The sequence below is a fragment of the Myxine glutinosa genome, chromosome 10 (genome assembly GCF_964187855.1).
Source record: "Myxine glutinosa chromosome 10, kmMyxGlut1.1, whole genome shotgun sequence".
NCBI classification, from domain to species: Eukaryota; Metazoa; Chordata; class Myxini; order Myxiniformes; family Myxinidae; genus Myxine; species Myxine glutinosa.
In genome coordinates this window covers 2,421,442-2,443,411 of record NC_136270.1, presented here as the reverse complement: position 1 = coordinate 2,443,411, position 21,970 = coordinate 2,421,442, and the positions used below count along the sequence as shown (strand labels likewise).

General features: G+C 49.6%; 2 protein-coding genes across 2 annotated transcripts in view; one reads left to right on the top strand and one right to left on the bottom strand.

Annotated features, from left to right (window-relative positions):
- LOC137434292 (trafficking kinesin-binding protein 1) overlaps positions 1-5,206 on the bottom strand; it is a 1,208,017-nt gene extending 1,202,811 nt beyond the window's left edge. The window contains exon 1 of the mRNA XM_078785255.1: positions 5,149-5,206. Within this exon, the coding sequence (XP_078641381.1) occupies positions 5,149-5,191 (43 nt within the window). The 5' untranslated portion in view covers positions 5,192-5,206. The remainder of the gene's footprint in view (positions 1-5,148) is intronic.
- The window catches only part of BMPER (BMP binding endothelial regulator), a 152,996-nt gene that overhangs the window by 13,107 nt on the left and 117,919 nt on the right, over positions 1-21,970 (top strand). The gene's annotated exons all lie outside the window — the stretch shown is intronic.

Below are 21,970 nucleotides of genomic sequence, written 5' to 3'. Positions count from 1 at the left end.
AAAAAGGCACTATAGGAGATGGATATTTTTTTGGGGATGAATTGATTTGGTAAGCAAGTCGAAAGCAGCCTTTTAAAGAAGAAGAAGAAAAAGGTGTTATAAAATATGACGGAATACATAACTTGAGGGGAAAGTGTAAACATTGAAGGTTAATAACAGTGAAAACTATCTGGGGAAATGGGGGAGAAACACGTGGTCGAAGAACGAACGAACGAATAAGAATGAATAAACGAATGAGAACAGAGAAGGGAATTTTTTTTTTTTTTTTTTTTTTTTTTTTTTTTGAGTTGAGATTTACACAAGGAAGTAGGCTATGGGTGAAAAGACTGGGAATACAGAGAACGAAAGTTATTGGATCACAAACGACGGACCGCTGAGAGAAAAACAAAGCCTCAAGGTTGTACAGTGTACACTGTACAAGGCCTCAAGACACGACATGAATTAACACGATTTTCAATACAGGTATGAAAGATTTGCACCGAAAAATCTTCGTCGGGACACAATATACGTACAACACCATAAATAAATACAGTTTTAACGAAAATACAAATGGGAACAATCACTTAACTTCGATTTCAAATCGTTCGCGACGCGGCAAAGGCCTTGCTCGCGACACGGCAAACAGACGATCAATTTATGAAAGATAAACACCGAGAAACAACCAAAGTTGCACACAATAACTTCACACACCGAAAGATAAATACAGTTTCGACAAAATACAATTGTGAACAGACTTAACTTCGAAAAACGTGGAGACCGTGTGGAGCTTCGAAAATCCCTCCCACCGTCTCCGAGATCTCGCGAGACTCTCACTATACTTGTGAACATACCAGGATGTTCGAGTGATAAATAGAGTAGGGATTAAAAGATAACGCCCCTGTGTGTCTCACCTGGTCATCTCACCTTTGTCCCTTTTGGCAACGCACACATTTAGACACTTAGTTAGGCTCTTTATTGCAACACTAAATAAATTCCCTTCCCTGACATGACTTTGGAAGACAAACAGGCAAGGGGGGGCCGGCTCGGGGTGCCGCCATGTGGACCGCGGCCAGCTTCATCTCCGCTGGGCCCCGCGTAGCACGCTACACACACGAGTTATGACCATGCTACACGCTACGCGCTATGACCACGCTACGGTCCTGTGATTGGTCAGCGCACTCGGCGCGAACCGCCAGCCAATGAGTGCGAGAGGCTCGAAGCTGGAAGGTTCGGTGGAAGTCGCTGGTTGGTAGCGCGCCAAGGCTGACGTCACCGCCGGAGGTTATAAGGAGGGTGTGCCGAACTCTGCACGCAGATTCCTGGCCCTGGCAGTCCCGGTGCGATCCCAAGTTGAGAGAGTCCTGTCCCTGATGGAGTGAGGAGCTTTATTCGAAGTCCTGTCCCTGGTCGAGTGGAGAGTTACAGCTTCAGCAGCTTTAGTCCTGGCCGGCAGCCCAAGTTGAGTCCGACCCCGAGTTGAGTCCGAGCCCTAGTTGAGTCCGAGCCCGAGTTGAGTCCGAGCCCGAGTGGAGTTTGCCTTGCTTCGTGCAGCCCTGCGTTGGACCTTCGGTGCATGGACCTCGTGGGTGCTTGGAGCGTGGCCTGGGTGGTGCTCGGAGGTGGCTGGAGCTTGGAGCCACGTTGGACGGACAAGACGACAAGACCAGATAAGGCCATTACCCATTTCCCCCAAACATAACGAACGTTTTTCTTTTGGTGATTCTTTCCCCTGTTTATATTTGAGGTCTGATGTGTGGGATCCCAATTTAGTTTATTTTATTACCGCCGCGTTCTTTGTATCGGGTTCCGTGGAATAAATCTCTATTTTTGTACATTTTACTTTGGTCGTTCATTTGAGTTAATTTCCTTGCAGGATCGAAGCTGCAGTCGGCGCAATCCAGGTAAGCTTTTACCACAGCTCCCACTTCCCTTCTTCCTCCCGCGCAACCATAGTAAAATCCGTATTGGCCGTCGCCTCAATTAAAGCCGTTTTCGGTCCATCCGCGAGCCTCTGGTATTAACCGGAGGCCACGCGCGACAATATATATATATATATATATATATATATATACAGTGGAACCTTGACTTACGAGTTTAATTCGTTCCGTGACCGAGCTCGTAACTCAAATTGCTCGTATCTCAAATCAAATTTCCCCATTGAAATGCATTGAAATGCTATTAATCCGTTCCAGCCCGCCAAAAACCACACCAATTTTTTTTTAAATATACAGTATATATAAAAATATCTCGCGCTTTATATTTCACCTGTATGCAGCATACAAGTTGGCAGGATGGCCTGGACTGGAGGTACACACACTTGACTCTAAAGTCTAAACTGTCCAGCCTGGGTTTGAATCCCGACCCAGCTATAACCTGTCATGGGTGAATCACAGGCAGGGTGATTCATCAATGTGTGTACCGCTAAACTGGGTGCCCCGTTTGCGTCCCATTAGTTGTTGGATGTTAAGGATCTCACCGTGTTTTCCACAAAGAGAAGGCGAGCTATCGCCGGCACTCTGAACAAGTTGTGGCCTGGCATGGCATGAACATGAAAACATGAACATGAACATGAAATGTTCGACATGAACATGAAATTTTCCGAAATAACCAAAATGCGAAAACAAAAATGCAGCGCTATACGACAGAGATACGTACTGTACTTGAACGGCAAGATAACCATGTGACCAGAACCTACCTGGCGGCGTAAACTCGAAATAACCAAAATGCGAAAACAAAAAATGCAGCGCTATACGACAGAGATACGTACTGTACTTGAACGGCAAGATAACCACGTGACCAGAACCTACCTGGCGGCGTAAACTCGAAATAACCAAAATGCGAAAACTAAAATGCAGCGCGATACGACAGAGATACGTACTGTACTTGAACGGCAAGATAACCACGTGACCAGAACAACCCACCTGGCGGCGTGAACTCGAAATAACCAAAATGCGAAAAAAAAAATGCAGCGCTATACGACAGAGATACGTACTTGAACGGCAAGATAACCACGTGACCGGGTGGCGAAAGCTCGTAACTCGGATCTCGGCTCGCATCTCAAAGCAATAAACTGCCGGAGCGACGGCTCGTATCTCGAAAAACTCGTAAGTTGGGGCACTCGTAAGTCAAGGTTCCACTGTATATATATATATATATATATATATATATATATAATATATACGTATATATATATATATATATATATATATATATATATATATATATATATATATATATATATGTATATATAATATATACGTATATATATATATATATATATATATATATATATATATATATATATAATCATATATATATATATATATATATATATATATATATATATATATATATATATATATATATATACATACATACATACATACATACATACATACATACATATTGTTACGGACGCGGCTTAGATGTTATTTACCGAGCGGTGGTATTGCCGCGACCTAACAGTTGCCCCGATTCTTCCCCAACTCACCCGATTCCACCCGACGTTGACCAAATCGCGCTATGCTAAATCAATGAGGAAAATGACACAACGGCTGGGTTAAAATGACACGACACCAGGGATACGGTTCTCAAGACCTCCGGAGGAGATTATATTAGGGCGGAAGGTCAGATTACAGGGATGAGAGGTACAGCATAGTAAGATAGGCACTTAATTACGGTCTTATAATAGCCCCGACAGACGACAGATAAACAGGACAAAAACTGACTCACACGGGGATTGATGGCAAGGAAAGCGGGTATTCGATGGCCAGCACAAGGTGCACCTTGTGCTCAGGGACAGGATAGCGCGGCCCAAAAGATGCAGGAGGTCTCTCAGCGCTCGGAGGTGGCTCTCTTGTCTTCTCAAGCTCGGGGCGCATCTGACGTCACGTCCGGTGAGTCGCTTCGTATATCCGGCGGGGAGTGACACGCCCTCGGCTCGTTAGCTCCGCCCCAGATGGAATCGGCACGTTGCTTCTCATTGGGTGCGTGCTGGGGGGGGGGGGGGGGTTACCGGCTCCGCCCTTGATGAGGGGCTGACAAGGAGCCCCTTCGTGGTAACCCCGTCGGAGCGCATCGTCAATGGCGGCTAACCGAGCCGGTGTGAGGACGCACACTCCTCCGCGCAGCGCCGTTGTTGTAGTTGTTGTTGTAATTGTTGTTGTAGTTGTAGTTGTAGTTGTTGTTGTTGTTGTTTGGGGAAGAAGACGGGAGGAGGCATGGGAAGGTCCTAAACTCACTACTGGTGCCATATAATCACATTCTGGTGCAACGAAGAGTCAGAATTAATGGAAACGAGTCCTTAACTGACATTGACTAAGAATAACTAGCAAGATGTCCGAAAGTTGTCTACGTGAGATGCGGTGGACCTGGGCACGACATTTAATGGGGGAAAGAGGGGAAGGTCGGTTCTACAGAGTGTTGTTTACAGACAATGGGACTAGGGAATGGGGGATTGGGGATAGTTGGGGAGTATTGGGGAAATAGGGGAATATTTACAAGCGGATATGAAGGCCAAATTCCATATTCGCAACATTGCACCCTTCTCTACCCTCGGGGCGTCCCGACCCGATAAATTTTTACCTATTTTAGTGTGGCACTCAGATGTAGTTCCCTCTACTATTAACTCTACCCTGAGTGCGACAGTTTTACAGATATTCACAAATGAGTAAATATGTCCCCCTGCGACGTTGCACCCTTCTCCTCTCAGAAACACACCCACAGGATAACCGAATCCGGAAAGAATTCTCAAACTAAACATACAGCCGGTAGGGAGCATTTTTTACAAGACTACGCTGATATTTACACTACGATCCAGGACCTGTTTTTGGAGGGACACATGCAGATGTTATGCATAGAGAGAGCACGCATGCCAGCATCGATACACCAACCCACGAGTGCTCTGTGGCCTACGGCCTTTAATAATGTGCAGAGCACCCCTTCCAAGCATCAAAAGCACCACCCCTTCACACAGTCAGCACCATCCGGTGCACCAATAAAGTGTTTATAAATCATTGTGTGGTGTCGCAGCCGGCCGATGTTCTGCCGCTGGTCTTGCCTTCGTGTGGTGCACTTGGCCTTCTTACTTCCTTAGAAAAATAAAGAAAGGCGCCAACCGCGTCCATTTCTTTATTGTGGCCGTCAGGGGGCCAACTGTTAGTGGTTCACCTTGTATGGCATAGGTGCCACGTTGACCCATAGGTCCATCCATGGGTGGTGCTTGGCCGCAAAAGAGCTGCGGTCCATTGTGGGTGGCCACAAACATTGCGGTCCATGGTGGGTGGCCACAAACATTGCGGTCCATATGGTGTATCGATCCAAGCAGCAAGCAGCGAAAGTGCAGGCCCACAACTGCGGAGCCAGCACCTCTCTCTCCTCTCTCTCTACCCCAAAGCCAGATCCTCGGAGGTGGGAGACAAAAGAAAAGACAAGTGAGTAAGGTGGTAAGGGCGCAAAAGTGCACGCAATACAAGGTGATGCACACTGGGGGCACATGGGAACCAGGTGAGCCAGGTACGTTCCTACCGTACGCTCCCCCCCCCACCAGGTAACCTACATGGCCCCTCCCTTACCCCTTACTGTATCCACAAAACACAACACTACCCATAAACATCTACTTTACAAATCAACAAACATCCCTACTGTCTTCCCCGTTCCTCCCATAAACCAAATTCGTCTTCTCTCCCTCCTAACCAATCAAATTTGCCATTTTCAACTCTCATCAAAATTTGCCATCTCCACTCAACATCAAAATCTGCCATCACCAATTCATCATCAGTCCCTCCTAAGGAGGGAGAGATGGAATCACCCCAATGTCTTATCCACGTCGTGATGCGTCTCACAAATCCAACAGTAGTCCTTGCTTCCTGCACACAGAACAAAGAAAACACAGGTGTGGAGTCATCATCATCACCTCAGGTAAGTGGCTGCGTATGGTGCGACAGGTTCATCAATCCTAACTATTTCCTAAGTGACTTTAACAACTTTACACTACCCGGGGTCTTTCTCCGGCCAAACCATTGGCCCTCTTACACTATGGGTTCTAAAAACCAATTCCCATTGGCCAAACTGTGGTGCTTTTCAATTTGGGGTCTCACTCCCCCGATTCATCTCCCGGTGCCCTCGCACAATTTCTGGGCTGTGGCGTGTACCTCTCCCAGTGGGTCTACCCACCTGCACACCTCCACCACTGCAGTTGCCTCCGAGCTTACCTGCTCCTTACCCTAACCTAACTACCTGGGGAAGGCCCTCTGGCGCTCTCCCCACTCGGTGCCCTCTCTGGCACTGGGCTACCCGGGTCCGTCCTCCGGATCCTCGGGCCCCATCCACAACTCTACCGGCTCCCAGAGCCCACCTGCGGCCTCACCTGGCCGACATCCTCACAGTGGTGGAGTGCCCAACCAACTACACACACTAACAGGCTACACGCCCAGCCATTTCCACGACACTAATGCACCCATCCACAACACCATTCTGCAACCGCACCACAAATGCCAATATCCAACCACAATTTACCTATACCCTCTACCTAACACTTACACTACCCGCCCCGGGTACTCGTGAAAGGGGTCCACTCTTCCCCATCCACACCTTCGCACCATGCACACCACTCCGTACCACTTACTCCAACTCTCTCCACACACCTGTACCTGCACACCTGTGCTCTCACACCTGGTGCCACCTGCACCCTTCTCTCCCCAAGCGCATTCGCGCTGATCCACACACTCACTACTCATACACTGATCCACACACCTGTCCAGTTGCACACCTGTGCAATCACACCTGTTCAATTCTCACACACACGGCATCATCTCAGCTAACTACTCCCTTCTGAAACTTGCGCTTCCCAGTCGTCCCTTTAAACTATTGCGCTCCCTCGTCATTATCATCCACACTAATCTACCTACGTCCCCACTACAGGTATCAGTCACTAACTAACCTTAACGTCACCTACTGTCATCTTCGCTAGATCCCTATCAATATAACCTAACCCACCCGGGCTAGTTTTCACTGCCATACACCCCATAAACTATTGCTCCTTTGCCCCCATCTGGGCAGGGTGGCAGGGATGCCACTCTTACCCACCGGGCACATCGCTCCTCAATCCCCCAGTCCTCTGGCACTAATAAGCCCCCCTTATTCAGAGGTACTGGGTCCCGCCTCGGCATCTAAAGCCGAGGCAATCCACGGGGGCGCCTGCTCGCCGGTGTAAGGTCTTATCCGGTCGGCGTGGACGATCCGAGGGAGGGCTCGTGGCCCCATTTTGATCTTAATGACCACGTCACAGATTTGCGACAGGACGACTCCTGGGCCTTGCCAGGGGGAGGTGAGTTTTGGGCACCTTCCCTTCCGCCTCCGGGGATTAAAGAACCAAATCTTCATCCCCGGAGCGTATTGACTCCCCTGGCTCCGGTCGTCGTACCTGCGCTTCATCTTTTCCCCCGCCAGATGGAGTTGGCGGCGGGCGAAGGCATGGACTAGCTCCATGCCTTCCTCTAGGTGACGTGCGTACCCCTCCCTCGGCGGGTTAACCACTGTGTCTGGCACGGGACCGCATAGCAAGTCGGCGGGAGCCCGTAACTCCCGCCCATACATAAGCAACGCTGGACTGCATGCGGTGGCCCCGTGCTGGCTGGTTCGGTAGGCCATGAGCAAGTAAGGGAGATGTTCGTCCCAGTCATCCTGACGGGTGGCGGTGAACAGTGCCAGTTGTTGGATTAGAGTTCGGTTGAATCTTTCCACCATCCCGTCAGATTGAGGTCTTAAAGGCGTTGTTCTGGTTTTCCGAATTGACAGGAGACTGCACACATCTTTTAGCAATTTGCTCTCAAAATTTCGTCCCTGGTTGGTGTGCAACTCCTGTGGAATCCCATGCCGGCACACAAATCCTTCCACGAAGGCCTGCGCTACCACCCCTGCTTCTTGGTTGGGGAGGGCGTAGGCCTCCGGCCACTTGGTGAAATAGTCCATTACAACGAGGATATACTTATTACCTTGGCGGGTGCGGGGCAGCGGTCCTAGAATATCCATAGCCACCCGCTCAAGGGGGGCCCCCACCTGATGTAATTGAAGGGGGGCCCTCATCCTCCGTGCTGGTCCCTTTTTGGCAGAACAGGCGTCGCATCTCCGACACCAGTCCTGTATGTCGCGCCCCATATTCACCCAATAGAACCTCCGGCAGACCCGAGATATTGTCTTTGTCCTGCCCAAATGGCCGCCGGAGCGGGTACCATGCACCTGTTGCAATATGACGTTCTTGAATTTGTCAGGGACTATCACCAGCCAGGAAGTTCTATCAGAGGGAACCTCCACCCACTTGCGATACAAGATGTTGCCTTTCAATTCCAGGGTCTGCCACTGAGCCCAATACGCCTTTGTTTGCGCCCCGAGGGGGGTGACCTCTTCCCCCTTTGGTCTTTGCCCCAATTTGACCCATTGGAACACCGGCCCCAGAACAGGATCCTCCTGCTGGGCCGTGCTCCAAGCCAACTCTCCAAATTCTTCGTCCGCGGTTAGTGGCAAAATTGGCCCTCTCACCCGGGTTGCCCGGACAACGAGGGTCGGGTCCGAATCGCCCAATTGCTCCCTCTCCTCGTGTCTCGCACAAAATTTACAGTTTTCCCCCAGACAAGGACGCCGAGAGAGTGCGTCCGCATTACCATGGGCCTTCCCGGCCCTATGGGCCACATCAAAATCGTACTGCTGCAACTTTTCCAACCACCTTGCAATTTGGCCCTCTGGTTCCTTGAACCGAAGGAGCCATTGCAAGGAGGAATGGTCAGTTCTAACCAAAAATTTCCGCCCGTACAAGTACGGGTGGAAATGGTTCATGGCAGCCAGCATAGCCAATAACTCTTTGCGAGTGACGCAATAATTTCTCTCGGGCCTACTTAAGGCCCGACTATAATAACCAATCACTCTCTCCACGCCCTCCTGTGTCTGAGACAGAACTGCGCCCAATCCTTCCTGGCTAGCATCCGTGTCCAGGGTAAATGCCCCGTCGCTAGTGGGGTAAGCTAGAAGGGGTGCGGATGTTAGACACCCCTTCAATTTTTGGAAGGCCTCGTGGCACTCCCGTGTCCAATTAAATCGCGTCCCCTTCTCCGTAAGCCGGTGGAGGGGACGGGCCAACTCCGCAAATTTCGCCACAAAGCGCCGGTAGTAGGAGCAGAGTCCCAAAAATCCCCGCACCTCTTTGATGGTACGTGGTGCGGGCCACTCCTCTACCGCTTTAATTTTGTCTGGGTCCGTTTTTACCCCCTCGCGGCCGATCACGTGACCTAGATAGGCCACCTCTCTTGCAAACAAAGTGCACTTACTCGGGTTCAGCTTCAACCCTGCCTGTCTGAGGCACCCGAACACCTGGTCCAAATTAGCTACTGCCTGGGGGAACGTTTGGGCATGTACCAGGACGTCATCCAGGTACACCAGGCATGATTGCCATGGCATGCCGCCCAGTACATGCTCCATCAATCTTTCAAAGGTGGCGGGGGCGTTACACAAACCAAACGGCATCACAGTAAACTGATACAGTCCCTTACCTGTGGAAAATGCCGTTTTCTCCTTCCCTGCCCTATCCATCTCCACCTGCCAATACCCACTCTTGAGGTCCAAAGTTGTGAACCAATTTGAGCCCGCAACGGCATCGAGGGTGTCATCAATCCTTGGCAGGGGATATGAGTCCTTGAGTGTCACGTTGTTTAGCTGGCGATAGTCCACGCAGAACCGCGTGGTCCCATCCTTCTTTTTGACCAGCACAACAGGTGACATCCAAGGACTTCCCGAGGGCTCGATCACACCTGCGTCGAGCATTTTTTCAACCTGCTCGTCAGCTTCCGCCCTCTTGCTCCAAGGGAGCCGTCGGGCGGCCTGACGAATAGGCCGGGCCTCACCGGTGTGGATCTGATGTTTCACCAGGCCCGTACGTCCAATATCCTCGGTGGACAGGGAGAAGAGGTCCAAATGGGACCCAACCAGTTTGTGTAAGGCCTCCCTCTGGGTACCTCCCAACTCTACGCTACTACGATTTACCATCTCGCAAATGGGATCGGGCCAATTCCTACTTCTTATTGAAGGCTCCCCCCGGGGTCGGCTCGGCTGGACGTTCTCGCCCCTCACTGTCGCGACTTCCTCAACTGGGGTGCAGCCAGCTACCCTCGTGCCCCTTACTATAGTGCGTGGTTCTGTACTCATATTTATTACTCGGACGGCCACTACCGGTCCATCCGTTTTTACAAGGGTGCGGCCCACGATTAAACCCGGTATGGACTGCGCTGCCACCGGTTCGACCAGGCCGCAGGACTCCTGCCACGTTGGGCGAGCTGCCCACCGGGCCGGCACTATCGCCTCGGCCCTTGGGGGGATGGTCACGGCCTCGGAAGCCTCCAGCTCCGCTCTCTCGGCCGTGCTCACTCCCCCTAACGGCAGCTCTTCTACTCCCACCTGCAGGATCCCCCGGCACAAGTCGATTTTACAGCCGCTGGCAGTCAACAGGTCCAACCCTATTAAACATGGGTCGCACACCTCCGCCACCCAAACATCTATCTCCCTCCTTACCGACCCTAACTTGAGGGTCACAGAACCACGCCCTATGATCGGGGCCGTTACCCCGGTAGCAAGCTGCAAACTATAATTTTGCAGGCGCTGGATCTTATCCCAGCCACCTGCGCTCGAATCAAGGACCACAGGGCTGATGATCGTGGCGCTAGCTCCTGTGTCCACTACGGCGTCTACCCCCACGCCGGCAATTTTGCATCTAATTGTCAGGCTACCGGTTCCAATTTGGCCACAATAAATGACCTGTCGCGTCAATGAGGGCTCTCCTCCATCCTCTACTGCCGAACACCGCCCTACGTGCCCGACACCTTCTAGTTTCCCGGGGTCTGGCGGGGGGGTGTCTGGGGTCGGCTAACCCGCTCCCCCCTGGGCGGAGTTGAGGACCTCAACCGCCGGGGATCATCCCGGCGCGCGGCTCGACAGTGCCGCGCCAGGTGACCCAGACGGTTGCAGGTATAGCACCTCACCTGATAAGGTGCTTGCCTCCGGAATTCCAAATTTCCCCCCCTGTAGGTCCGAATTGGATTACCCGCTCGTGGTCCACCGCGGGCCACCTCCGGGGCCGCCTGCCATGGTCCAGGTCCTGCCAGGCGCTGGTCCACCAGCCTCCAGACCATGCCCGCCAGGTCAGGACCCACGTCGTGGGCGGGCCCCCTAAGGGGTCCGCCCTCCATCGGGGGTCCCACCTGGCGGACCGCCATTGCGAGACGCTCGCCCCCCCCGGGCCAGGGGCCTCGCTGCTTCCCAACGGGCCGCAGCGTCAGCCGCCTGGCTCAGAGTCTGCGGGCGCCACATGGCGAGCTGTTGCCGGAGCTCAATGTCCGGGAGGGCCTGGATAAAATGGTCCAGCGCCAGGCTTTCCCGGGAATCCGCTGCCATGCTAGCATGTGCGATCCCCACTGCGCGGCGAATGTCGTGGGCAAGTTCCCCGATGGCTTCCTGGGGCTTGCGCTTTCGCAGCGCGAGCTGAGCTTTAACAAGCTCGCTCTGCTGTTCTATGCCGAATCGATTAATTAGGGCGTCGCGGAGGGCTGGCAGGGTGAGAGCACCCGCTGGTAATGCCGTCAGCACCTCCGCCGCCGCGCCGCGCAATGCGGCCACCAGGTGTACTCCACCTTCGTCCTCACCCCAACCGTTGCCCTTACACACACAGTCGAACTGCGCCAGGTACGCGCGTAGATCACTCTTGCCGTCATACGGCGCGAGTGGGACCTTGTGGGACCACCTCGCATGCGAGTCGTTGCCCGCCTGCCGGACCCCGTGCGTCGCCCCTTGCGGGGTCAGCGCGGGGCCGAACCGGCCGGGCCCCCACAGTACATTACCCCCAAGGGGCTCTCGTGCCTCCCCGGTCCCTCCAACAACTACCCCTGTTGGTGTCGATGCATGGATCACACCTCCGCAACCCGCTACCCATTCCATACCACCACAACCTTGCTCACCCACACCTCGCACCTCTCGTTCCATACCCTCCGGACCAGCCATACACCTCACTCGTGGCCTCTCACGAACATCCGGGTCTATCTCGACCCCCAAGCTTATTAAATCACCTGGCGCATCATACGCACGACCATATTGGTCACCACTTACACCGGGTCCTCTTTCTCTTCGCTTCTCCTCCATCACCTGCGAATCCCTCATCCGGTTAATGAGCACATCATCACGATCCGAACACAGACTTTGGACCAATTCTTTTACTTCCTCCTTTATCTCTTTCTTATCCTCTCTCCGTCGCTTCTTAATTTCGCTCACCCCTTCTTCCACTTCTTCTAATTTCTGCTTCACCTCTTTTATTCCCCGGTACGTCTCCTCAAGCTCATCCTCTAAGGCTACCTTGACCGTTTCCATGTGCGTCCTCACCTGCCGGTCCTTCGTCTCCATTACCTCTATCACCTCGTCCAGCCTCGTTGTCAGTCCCTCACGTACCATCTGACATTCCCTCTTCGTCGCTACCAAGTCATCTTTTAGTTCTTTCTGTGTCACTTTTAAACCTCCTAATACCGCAGTGTTCCTTTGAACCTGCTCCACTAACTCCGTCTGTCCCACCGTCAGCTGCTCCACCTCCTGCGTCAGGTCCTCTATGCCCCCTTGCAATTTTACAGTCCCCTTTCTCACCTCCTTCTCCATGTGCTCCTTACAGTGCCTCACCTCCTCGCGCACTCCTCCGACCTCCTCACTCACTCCTCTTCTGATCGCCTCTCCCATCACTTGCATCTCCTGCCCAGATGCCACCCTCATCTGCTCCATTTCCTCCCTGTGAGCATCCAGTTTAGTTTCTACCCCCATTCTGACCCCCTCTATCTGCTGCCCCATTTGGTTAACTTCCCTTTCCGCTTGGTCCCTCATGTCCCTCAATTTGCCTTCCATACTGTTTTCTAACCCTATTAACCCATTTCTCACCTCTTTTATCCCGTTGTCTAACCCCTCAAAATTATTGTCTAACTTCCCAAATTTCTTGTCTAACTCCTTAAAATTATTGTCTAATCCCTCACCAGTACCCCTCGCTTCGTCCCTCATTACCCCCATTTGGTTTCCCATTACCCCCAATTGCTCACTCTGAGCCCTCGCTTCGTCCCTCATTACCCCCATTTGGCCCTCCAATCGCTCACCCTGAGCATCCATCCGGTTCCCCAACCGCTCACTATCAGCCCTCATTCGCTCACTATTCTGGGCCATAAGGGCCTTCATTTGTATAAAAAAAAGGTTCAAATCCACCAGGGGCGCTGCCACGGTCGCGGGCGTGGACGCCGTGGCCATCTGCGAGGCGCCATTTTGCGCGCCCGCTACTTCGTGCGTGACGGCGCTACTTTGCGAACCTGCTACCCTCACTGCTTCGCTCTCCTCGCGTCCCTCAATTTGGTCCTGGACCGACCCTGCCTCACTCTCCACTACCGGACCCCAGCTGTCTTGGTCTGCCATAGCGCGACTTTCAAAATTCGGGTTTTTATTTTCGTATCACAAAATCAAATTTCGCCGTTATAATTTCGCGCGGGAAACGCGCTCCGAATCGATTCTACTACAAATTTGGGCCTAATAAATTTTTAGTCCCGGGTTCGAATCCGACACTCCTGACACCAATTGTTACGGACGCGGCTTAGATGTTATTTACCGAGCGGTGGTATTGCCGCGACCTAACAGTTGCCCCGATTCTTCCCCAACTCACCCGATTCCACCCGACGTTGACCAAATCGCGCTATGCTAAATCAATGAGGAAAATGACACAACGGCTGGGTTAAAATGACACGACACCAGGGATACGGTTCTCAAGACCTCCGGAGGAGATTATATTAGGGCGGAAGGTCAGATTACAGGGATGAGAGGTACAGCATAGTAAGATAGGCACTTAATTACGGTCTTATAATAGCCCCGACAGACGACAGATAAACAGGACAAAAACTGACTCACACGGGGATTGATGGCAAGGAAAGCGGGTATTCGATGGCCAGCACAAGGTGCACCTTGTGCTCAGGGACAGGATAGCGCGGCCCAAAAGATGCAGGAGGTCTCTCAGCGCTCGGAGGTGGCTCTCTTGTCTTCTCAAGCTCGGGGCGCATCTGACGTCACGTCCGGTGAGTCGCTTCGTATATCCGGCGGGGAGTGACACGCCCTCGGCTCGTTAGCTCCGCCCCAGATGGAATCGGCACGTTGCTTCTCATTGGGTGCGTGCTGGGGGGGGGGGTTACCGGCTCCGCCCTTGACGAGGGGCTGACAAGGAGCCCCTTCGTGGTAACCCCGTCGGAGCGCATCGTCAATGGCGGCTAACCGAGCCGGTGTGAGGACGCACACTCCTCCGCGCAGCGCCGTTGTTGTAGTTGTTGTTGTAATTGTTGTTGTAGTTGTAGTTGTAGTTGTTGTTGTTTGGGGAAGAAGACGGGAGGAGGCATGGGAAGGTCCTAAACTCACTACTGGTGCCATATAATCACATTCTGGTGCAACGAAGAGTCAGAATTAATGGAAACGAGTCCTTAACTGACATAGACTAAGAATAACTAGCAAGATGTCCGAAAGTTGTCTACGTGAGATGCGGTGGACCTGGGCACGACATTTAATGGGGGAAAGAGGGGAAGGTCGGTTCTACAGAGTGTTGTTTACAGACAATGGGACTAGGGAATGGGGGATTGGGGATAGTTGGGGAGTATTGGGGAAATAGGGGAATATTTACAAGCGGATATGGAGGCCAAATTCCATATTCGCAACAATATATATAAATTCACAAGCCATTAGCTTCACATACGGTATTTATGGTATTTATAAAACCTTCGTAGATTATCGTCAACATTTGTGGATTTGCCTCACCATTTGCAGATTTTACCTCTCCATTCGTGGACCATGCCTCGCCATTCGCGGATTTTGCCTCTCTATTCGTGGATTTGGCCTTTCTATTCACGGTTTGATCCTCTCTATGCACGGATTTTGCCTCTCTATTCGTGGTTTTGGCCCCCTCTATTCGCGGTTTGGCCCTCTCTATTCACGGATTTTCGTGACTCGGAAACCTATCCCCCTTTTTTCATTGAAACAATGCCCCACTATTCGCAGATTTCACTATTCATGGATTTTCCAGGAACATGTCCCCCGTGAATAGCAGGGTCCGTGGATACATACATACATACATATATATATATATCTATATATATATATATATATATATAATTATATATATATATATATATATATATATTTATATATATATATATACACACACACACACACAGACTTGGCATTTAATATGGAATATTTTTTTTGTGGGGGTGAACTTACTTTTCAAGATGTCTTAGAACCAAAAGTTCATTGGAATTATGTTGAAATTATTCTAGATTTTGTTAATGTGACCTTTAAAAGAAACAAAAACCACATTTGACATTTCAAAACAAATAAATTGATCCTTGAAAGTGATGTAAACTGATATCGAAGTCAATTCATGGACAGTACTGTGTTAAACTTCTGTACGTTTTCCAGAAGTATCTCTTTATTTTCCACATTAGCCAAAAAAAAATTCAACAAAAACAAATGTTCAATTACGACTGGGATTACGGACAGTAAAATTACAGTTCAGTACTTCGTGTAACCCCAACGAGCATTCAGCAGAGCACGTACATGTTGAGGCATGCTGTTCACGAGATTTGCCAAGGTTTGGACAGGAATCGCTTGCCATGCAGTGACAATAGCCTGCTGCAATTCACGCACAGAGGTCGGCTGCTGGTCCAAGTGGTCGATTTGACGCGTTAATTCTGCCCACAAGTTCTCCATCGGATTCATATCCCGGGACATGACAGGCCACTCCATATGCTCTACACCACGGTCAGCAAGAAAGTGTTGGATCATGCGAGCACGATGAGGCCGTGCATTGTCATCTTGGAAGACAAAGTTTCCTCGAAAGGCTGCACGAGCAAATGGAAGCAATGTTTCTTCCAGAATGGCCCTGTACTTGAACTGGTTCAGGTTTCCATTCAGAACAACCAGGTCAGTTTTGCCCCCTGCATGAAAAGCAGCCCAAACGGTCACCCCACCACCTCCAGCTTGGACTCTTGGCACTATACAATCTTTGTTGTAGGCTTCATGCACTTGTCTGCGCACTCGGACATGGCCATCTTGACGATAGACCAGAAATCTAGACTCGTCGCTGAAGATCACGTGATTCCAGTGTCCTGGCTGCCATTGACGGTGCTCTCTGGCCCACTGCAATCGGCGCTGGCGGTGTTGTCTGGCCAGGCCTGGCTTTCTCGGGGGACGCCTGGCACAATAGCCTGCTTGAACCAGTCGTTGGTTGACTAGCCTTCTGGATACAGGCACATTTGTCAGTTGCTGCCACTCAGCCCTAAGCCGATTAGCTGACTTGGTACGGCCATTGCGGACTAACCGGTGCAGCTGGCGATCATCCCTCCTTGTGGTTCTGCGGGGACGTCCTGGCCTCGGTATTGGAGTAGGGACACCCCTCTGAGCATTTCGTTTCAGCATCTTTGACACCTGACCTTGAGTGATGCCATACTGCCGAGCAATAGCACGCTCTTTCATGCCGTAATTTCGTAAAGCCGCCACTCCATGACAAACAGCATTGTCGAGTTGACGGACCATCTCCAGAGGAAGCGGCAATAACTTTTGGAGATGTGCAGCAGTTGTTTTCCACTAATACAGAACGCAACAACCCTTGTATACCCGACTGTGAAGCCAATCGTCAAATGCACCTGTCCGTACATTTTGCCACGCCACCTGCGATATAATCCTGTTGTTGACTTCTTGCTGCGACAGACAATCAGTGACATAGTTCTTTGAACAAATAAATCACCAAAGTGTAAAAGAAACTCACCAGATTGATATACTGAGTTAAGAAAGTAAACCCGTCAAGAAAAAAAATATATTCCATATTAAATGCCAAGTCTGTATATATATATATATATATGTGGTGTCCCCACTTAATGGCTTCACGTGTTATTTCGTTATGGCATCTATACTAATTAAAAACCAAGTCTTCGCAGGACGTCTTGATTATTTACCTATAACTCGCTATTACATTGTCGATTATACAACTGTTATGGAAAGTCTTCGGTGCTACGATGAAATTTATATAGAAAAGAAGAGGCAGAGCAGCAAGTAGTCAACCATTGGTGCTTTTTCCGGGAGGGAAAAAAACAGTCATCTCAAAAGCCAACAGAAGCCTTCACGTCTCAGAAAGGGAGAAAACCCCCCGGGTCTCAATGATTCGCCACCCTCCCACCCTCCACCATCCAGCAGTAGATTGTTTTATTGCATGAAAGGGTGATTTATTTTTGTAGTGTATTTTACATTAATTTACAGTACTGTATTACAATGTACAATACAGAATATATAACGAATGAAAAGTGTGTGAATTTACTTAAATGTGATGCATTCAATGTGGGCAAAGGAACCTCACATACCAATTTCTTTGATTTATTATGAGATAAATTGATCCATTAAACATCGTTTCACTAAGACGTCATGGTTTTGACGTCATGGTTTTGAAGAACATAACCATGACGTTAACTGAGGACCAAGTGTATATAATCAAAATCTGTCTTCAGACTTGAGGATCGGAGCTGGTGGACAAAATAACTGTGAAAATCAGGAGTAAAAGTTGCGAATTTTAAGAAACTACCGATTTTTATAACTAAGCGTGTTTACGTATTTACTTTAAGCAAGCAATGCTGTGATCCCTCTTTCTCCATATTTACAAATTTCCAAAGCATTAAACGTAACTTTTTCTACTGTCTGGAGAATTAGATTGAGGAAGGAAAGATTGCTTTAAGTGTAACTTCATTGAGAGTTACGAAAATAATTACGACAAAGCGCTCATTTATCGAATGCCTGATCTTCGCTGTATCCATCGCCAATCACCTGCCAAGCCAGCCAGCCGTTCCTTATCAATCGTTTCATTGAAGATCTTGCTTGAGTGCTTAAGCCACTTGGCGAGTGCTCTATAAGCTGCTTGGTAATGGCTGCCTAATCCTCTGAGTTACCAAATTACTTCCCTCACCACTAATCCTCCACAAGTATAGTCTCATTTCTTGGACTGTATTATATATATTGCAAATAATTAATCAGACTAAATTTATAGTGTATGATGATCCTCTGTGTTGTATTGAGTGTTAGGTGTGTGCCCTTCATTTTTATGGGCTTCTCCCCTAGTATACTATATATCTATTATCTATATATCTATCTATAATTCCAGTAATCTCTGTGTGTCTGTGTGTCTGTGTGTTTGTCTGTGACCGCTGTTTCTCGACAACCACGGGTCCGATATACTTTAAACTTGCCAGGTATATTGCTGGGGACCCGAGGATGTGCCTTTTCAAGGTTTCATATTAATCGGACAAGTACTTACCGAGCTATGTCCAAAAAACGCTTCAACCAATCAGAGAGCAGCGAGCTATCACGTGTGCCGAACGTGGCGATCAGACTCTGCCTCGGACGGCACATTTGACAGCGTATTCATTTATTTCACGTTGGAAAACTATGTTGCCGTTAAACTATGTTTTAAAACGAATTCAAACTGCGATTAAATTAAAACGATTCATCGTAACTGCGATTTGCGAACTTCCGGACAGTGAAGACTTCACTTCCGGCAGCCAATCACAGAACGCTTTGTTGCGTAGGCGTGGCCGATGTGAGACGAGCGGAGCTGAGCGCGTTACGAGCTGACCGCCATTACGGTACGTAATTCGATTTCTTATGCGCATTATTTCTCCCAATTCAGTCAGAGCGAAGGGCGGAAGCGAAGAGCGTTGTTTTTTTTTGTTTACGGGCGTACGGGCGGGGTAGAGCGTAGCGGTAGCGTTTTTTTTTTTTTTTTGGCAAGGAACGGGCACCCACGTACGGGCAATGCCCTAGTCTATCTATAATTCCAGTAATCTCTGTGTGTCTGTGTGTGTGTATGCGACCGCTGTTTCTCGACAACTACGCGTCCGATATACTTGAAACTTGCCAGGTATATTGCTGGGGACCCGGGATGTGCCTTTTCATGGTTTCATATTAATCGGACAAGTAGTTACCGAGCTATGGCGATTTCTTTACCAAACTCCGCAAGCCGTTCGCTTTGGACCAAACCATTGCATGTAAATAGAGGGGGGGGATTGTCACCGTACTCGCAAGCCGTTCGCTTTGGACCAAACCATTTCATGTAATAGAGGGGGGGGGGGATTGTCACCGTACTCGCAAGCCGTTCGCTTTGGACCAAACCATTTCATGTAAATAGAGGGGGGGGGGATTGTCACCGTACTCGCAAGCCGTTCGCTTTGGACCAAACCATTTCATGTAAATAGAGGGGGGGGATTGTCACCGTACTCGCAAGCCGTTCGCTTTGGCTTTGCGAATGGACCAAACCATTTCATGTAAATAGAGGGGGGGGATATAATTTTAGTTATATATATATAGTACGGGCATGCCCTAGTATATATAAACGCGAGATGTCTGTGTGTGTCCAGTTTTTGTGTGTCTGCGTTTTATTCAGAGATGGCTGAGCGGATCTTCATCAAACTTTCAGAGGTTCATCAGTGAGTGCCTGGGAGTGTTTTAGGCAAAAAAAAAAAAAAAAAAAAAAAAATCGCTCAATAGTGCCGAAGCCTTTTTCAATTAATGACAGTTATATACAAGTACACATCAGCATAAAAACAAAACAATTACCAGACATAATGAATACAAATAAATCAAACAATTCCGGAAGTGTATGAATTTGGTAGTATGGCTTCTTCTTCTTCCTGATCGGCATCACACTTAACTCAGAAACGTGAGCCACATTCACTCACAAACGTGAGCCACTCCCCCCCACCCCTCTCCCTCCCCCCTCCCCCCTCCCCTCCATTTTCCCCCTCCCCCTCCCTCCCCTTTCCCACTCCCCTCCCTTCCCCCCTACACTCCCCTCCCCCTCCCCCTCCCCTTCTCTCCCTTCCCCTTCCCCCTCCACCTCCCCCCTCCCCTCTCCTCCCCTCCCACACATGTGTATACATATATTATATATATATATATATATATATATATATATATATATATATATATATATATATATATATATAGGTTCAAAACACACCTGGTCACAAGTGTGCCGCACTGCAGTGTGCAGGTCACAAGTGTGTCCTGATAAATCTCACACTCTTACGATGTCTCTCCGAAAAGACCGACTGGAAAACCCTCCCATCCACTTTCTGAATAATCTTCTCCAAGAAGTTCTGTCACTCAAGCTTTTGGGTCTCACTATTTGCCATGATCTTTCCTGGGAAAACCACATTTCAAATCTGGCCTCCAAAGCCAGTCGCCGACTGGGCATCCTCCGTCGTGCGAAGTCCTTCCTTGGCACACCTGAGCTCCCTCACCACATACAAGGCTTTCATCCGCAGCTCTATGGAATACTGTTCTCCCCTCTGGTCTGGTGCTCCTGCCTCACACCTAGCCCGTCTTCACGCTGTTGAAACCAAAGCGTTCAGAATCATTGGAATCTCCCGCGATGAAGCTAACTCCAAGGGCCTTTCACTCACTCACCGCAGGCAGGTTGGTGGTCTTTCCGTCTTCTACCGACTCCTCTCTGGCCTTGCCCCCCCAGCCCTCTCTGGGCTCTGTCCCCCAAATATTCATACAGGTCGCACAAGATCTGCCTGCAACCCTCTTATGGTTAAACTGCCAAAATCAAGACTTTCTGTTCACCTTCACTCCTTCATTCCTCTTTTCTCCCGCCTCTGGAACAAACTCCCTCACTCTCTTCAATCCCACTCCACCCTCCAGGTCTTTAAAACAGCTGTTCACCACCATCTCTTATCCTCCCCCATCCAAAACCTTGATCTTTTCTACCCCCGCTAATTTCGGTCCCCTTGTGTTTTATACCTCTCCCCCCCCCCCCCCCTCCCCTTCCCACGCCTCTGCCCCCAAGCCCTCTCCCTCCCACACTTCTCCCTGCTCTCAAATGTTGTGGTTGTGTGCTTCCCCTTCTCTCCCCATCTTGTCTTCCGCTCCCTCTTTTTGTATATTTTGTTTGTCTGGTTGATTTGTTTGTGAAATAAATGTTAGCTCTTTCACGAGCCTCGATTCAGTATACAAAAAAAAAAAAAAAAAAACTGACCGGGTCCTCAGTCGAGGTCCTCAGCATCATCCCGTTTCGGCCCTTCAACCTCGATACGGTCAGCTAAGGTGGGCCAGCAGGGGCACATCCACATCCACATGCAGCAACTGCACCTGGATGCTACATACCCCCCCCCCCCCCCCCAGCCAGTGCGAACAACAACAACAACACCTCCACATCCAGAATCCACAGCACCAAACAAACATGGTGGAACACTCAAACACCCACCTTTATGCCCTTCACCACTCACCAAAAACACACCAGATCATTCATATACACACACATACACACACAACACCAACCAACCACTTACCCTTACATCATACACCACTCAACACACAAAAACACACACTCATGCAAAAATTAATTCATGCAAAAACACACACCCTCACCCACTCACTCATAAACACAAAATAAGAAATAATAATGGTAACAAAAAAAAACAAATTAAAAAAAAACACACAACCAACCTACACCTTTCGACATGCCTCCGTAAACTTCCTCCATAAACTTCCTCCATATCCAAAATGAGCCTTTGAAGGCAACCTGGGCCACTCTGTCACACATCCTCCTTCTTTCTGTCCCACACACTCCCAGCCTAGCAAGAAATGCAGAAAAGGAATTGCCAATATACCCTTTACACCCCACCTCAAATGACTGACACGAAACTCGCCAACCCTTCTCCCGGCACTCTGCCTCCAGCTCACTGTACTTTCCTCTCTTCCTCTCGTGCACCTCCTCCATGTTCTCTTCCCACGGTACTGACAACTCCCCTAAGATGACCTGTCTTGTTGCACTTGACCAAATGACAGTCAGGCCGCAACCTTGTCACACAGATCTCCTCTGGGAATACCAATTGTGGCTTTAGGTCTGCCA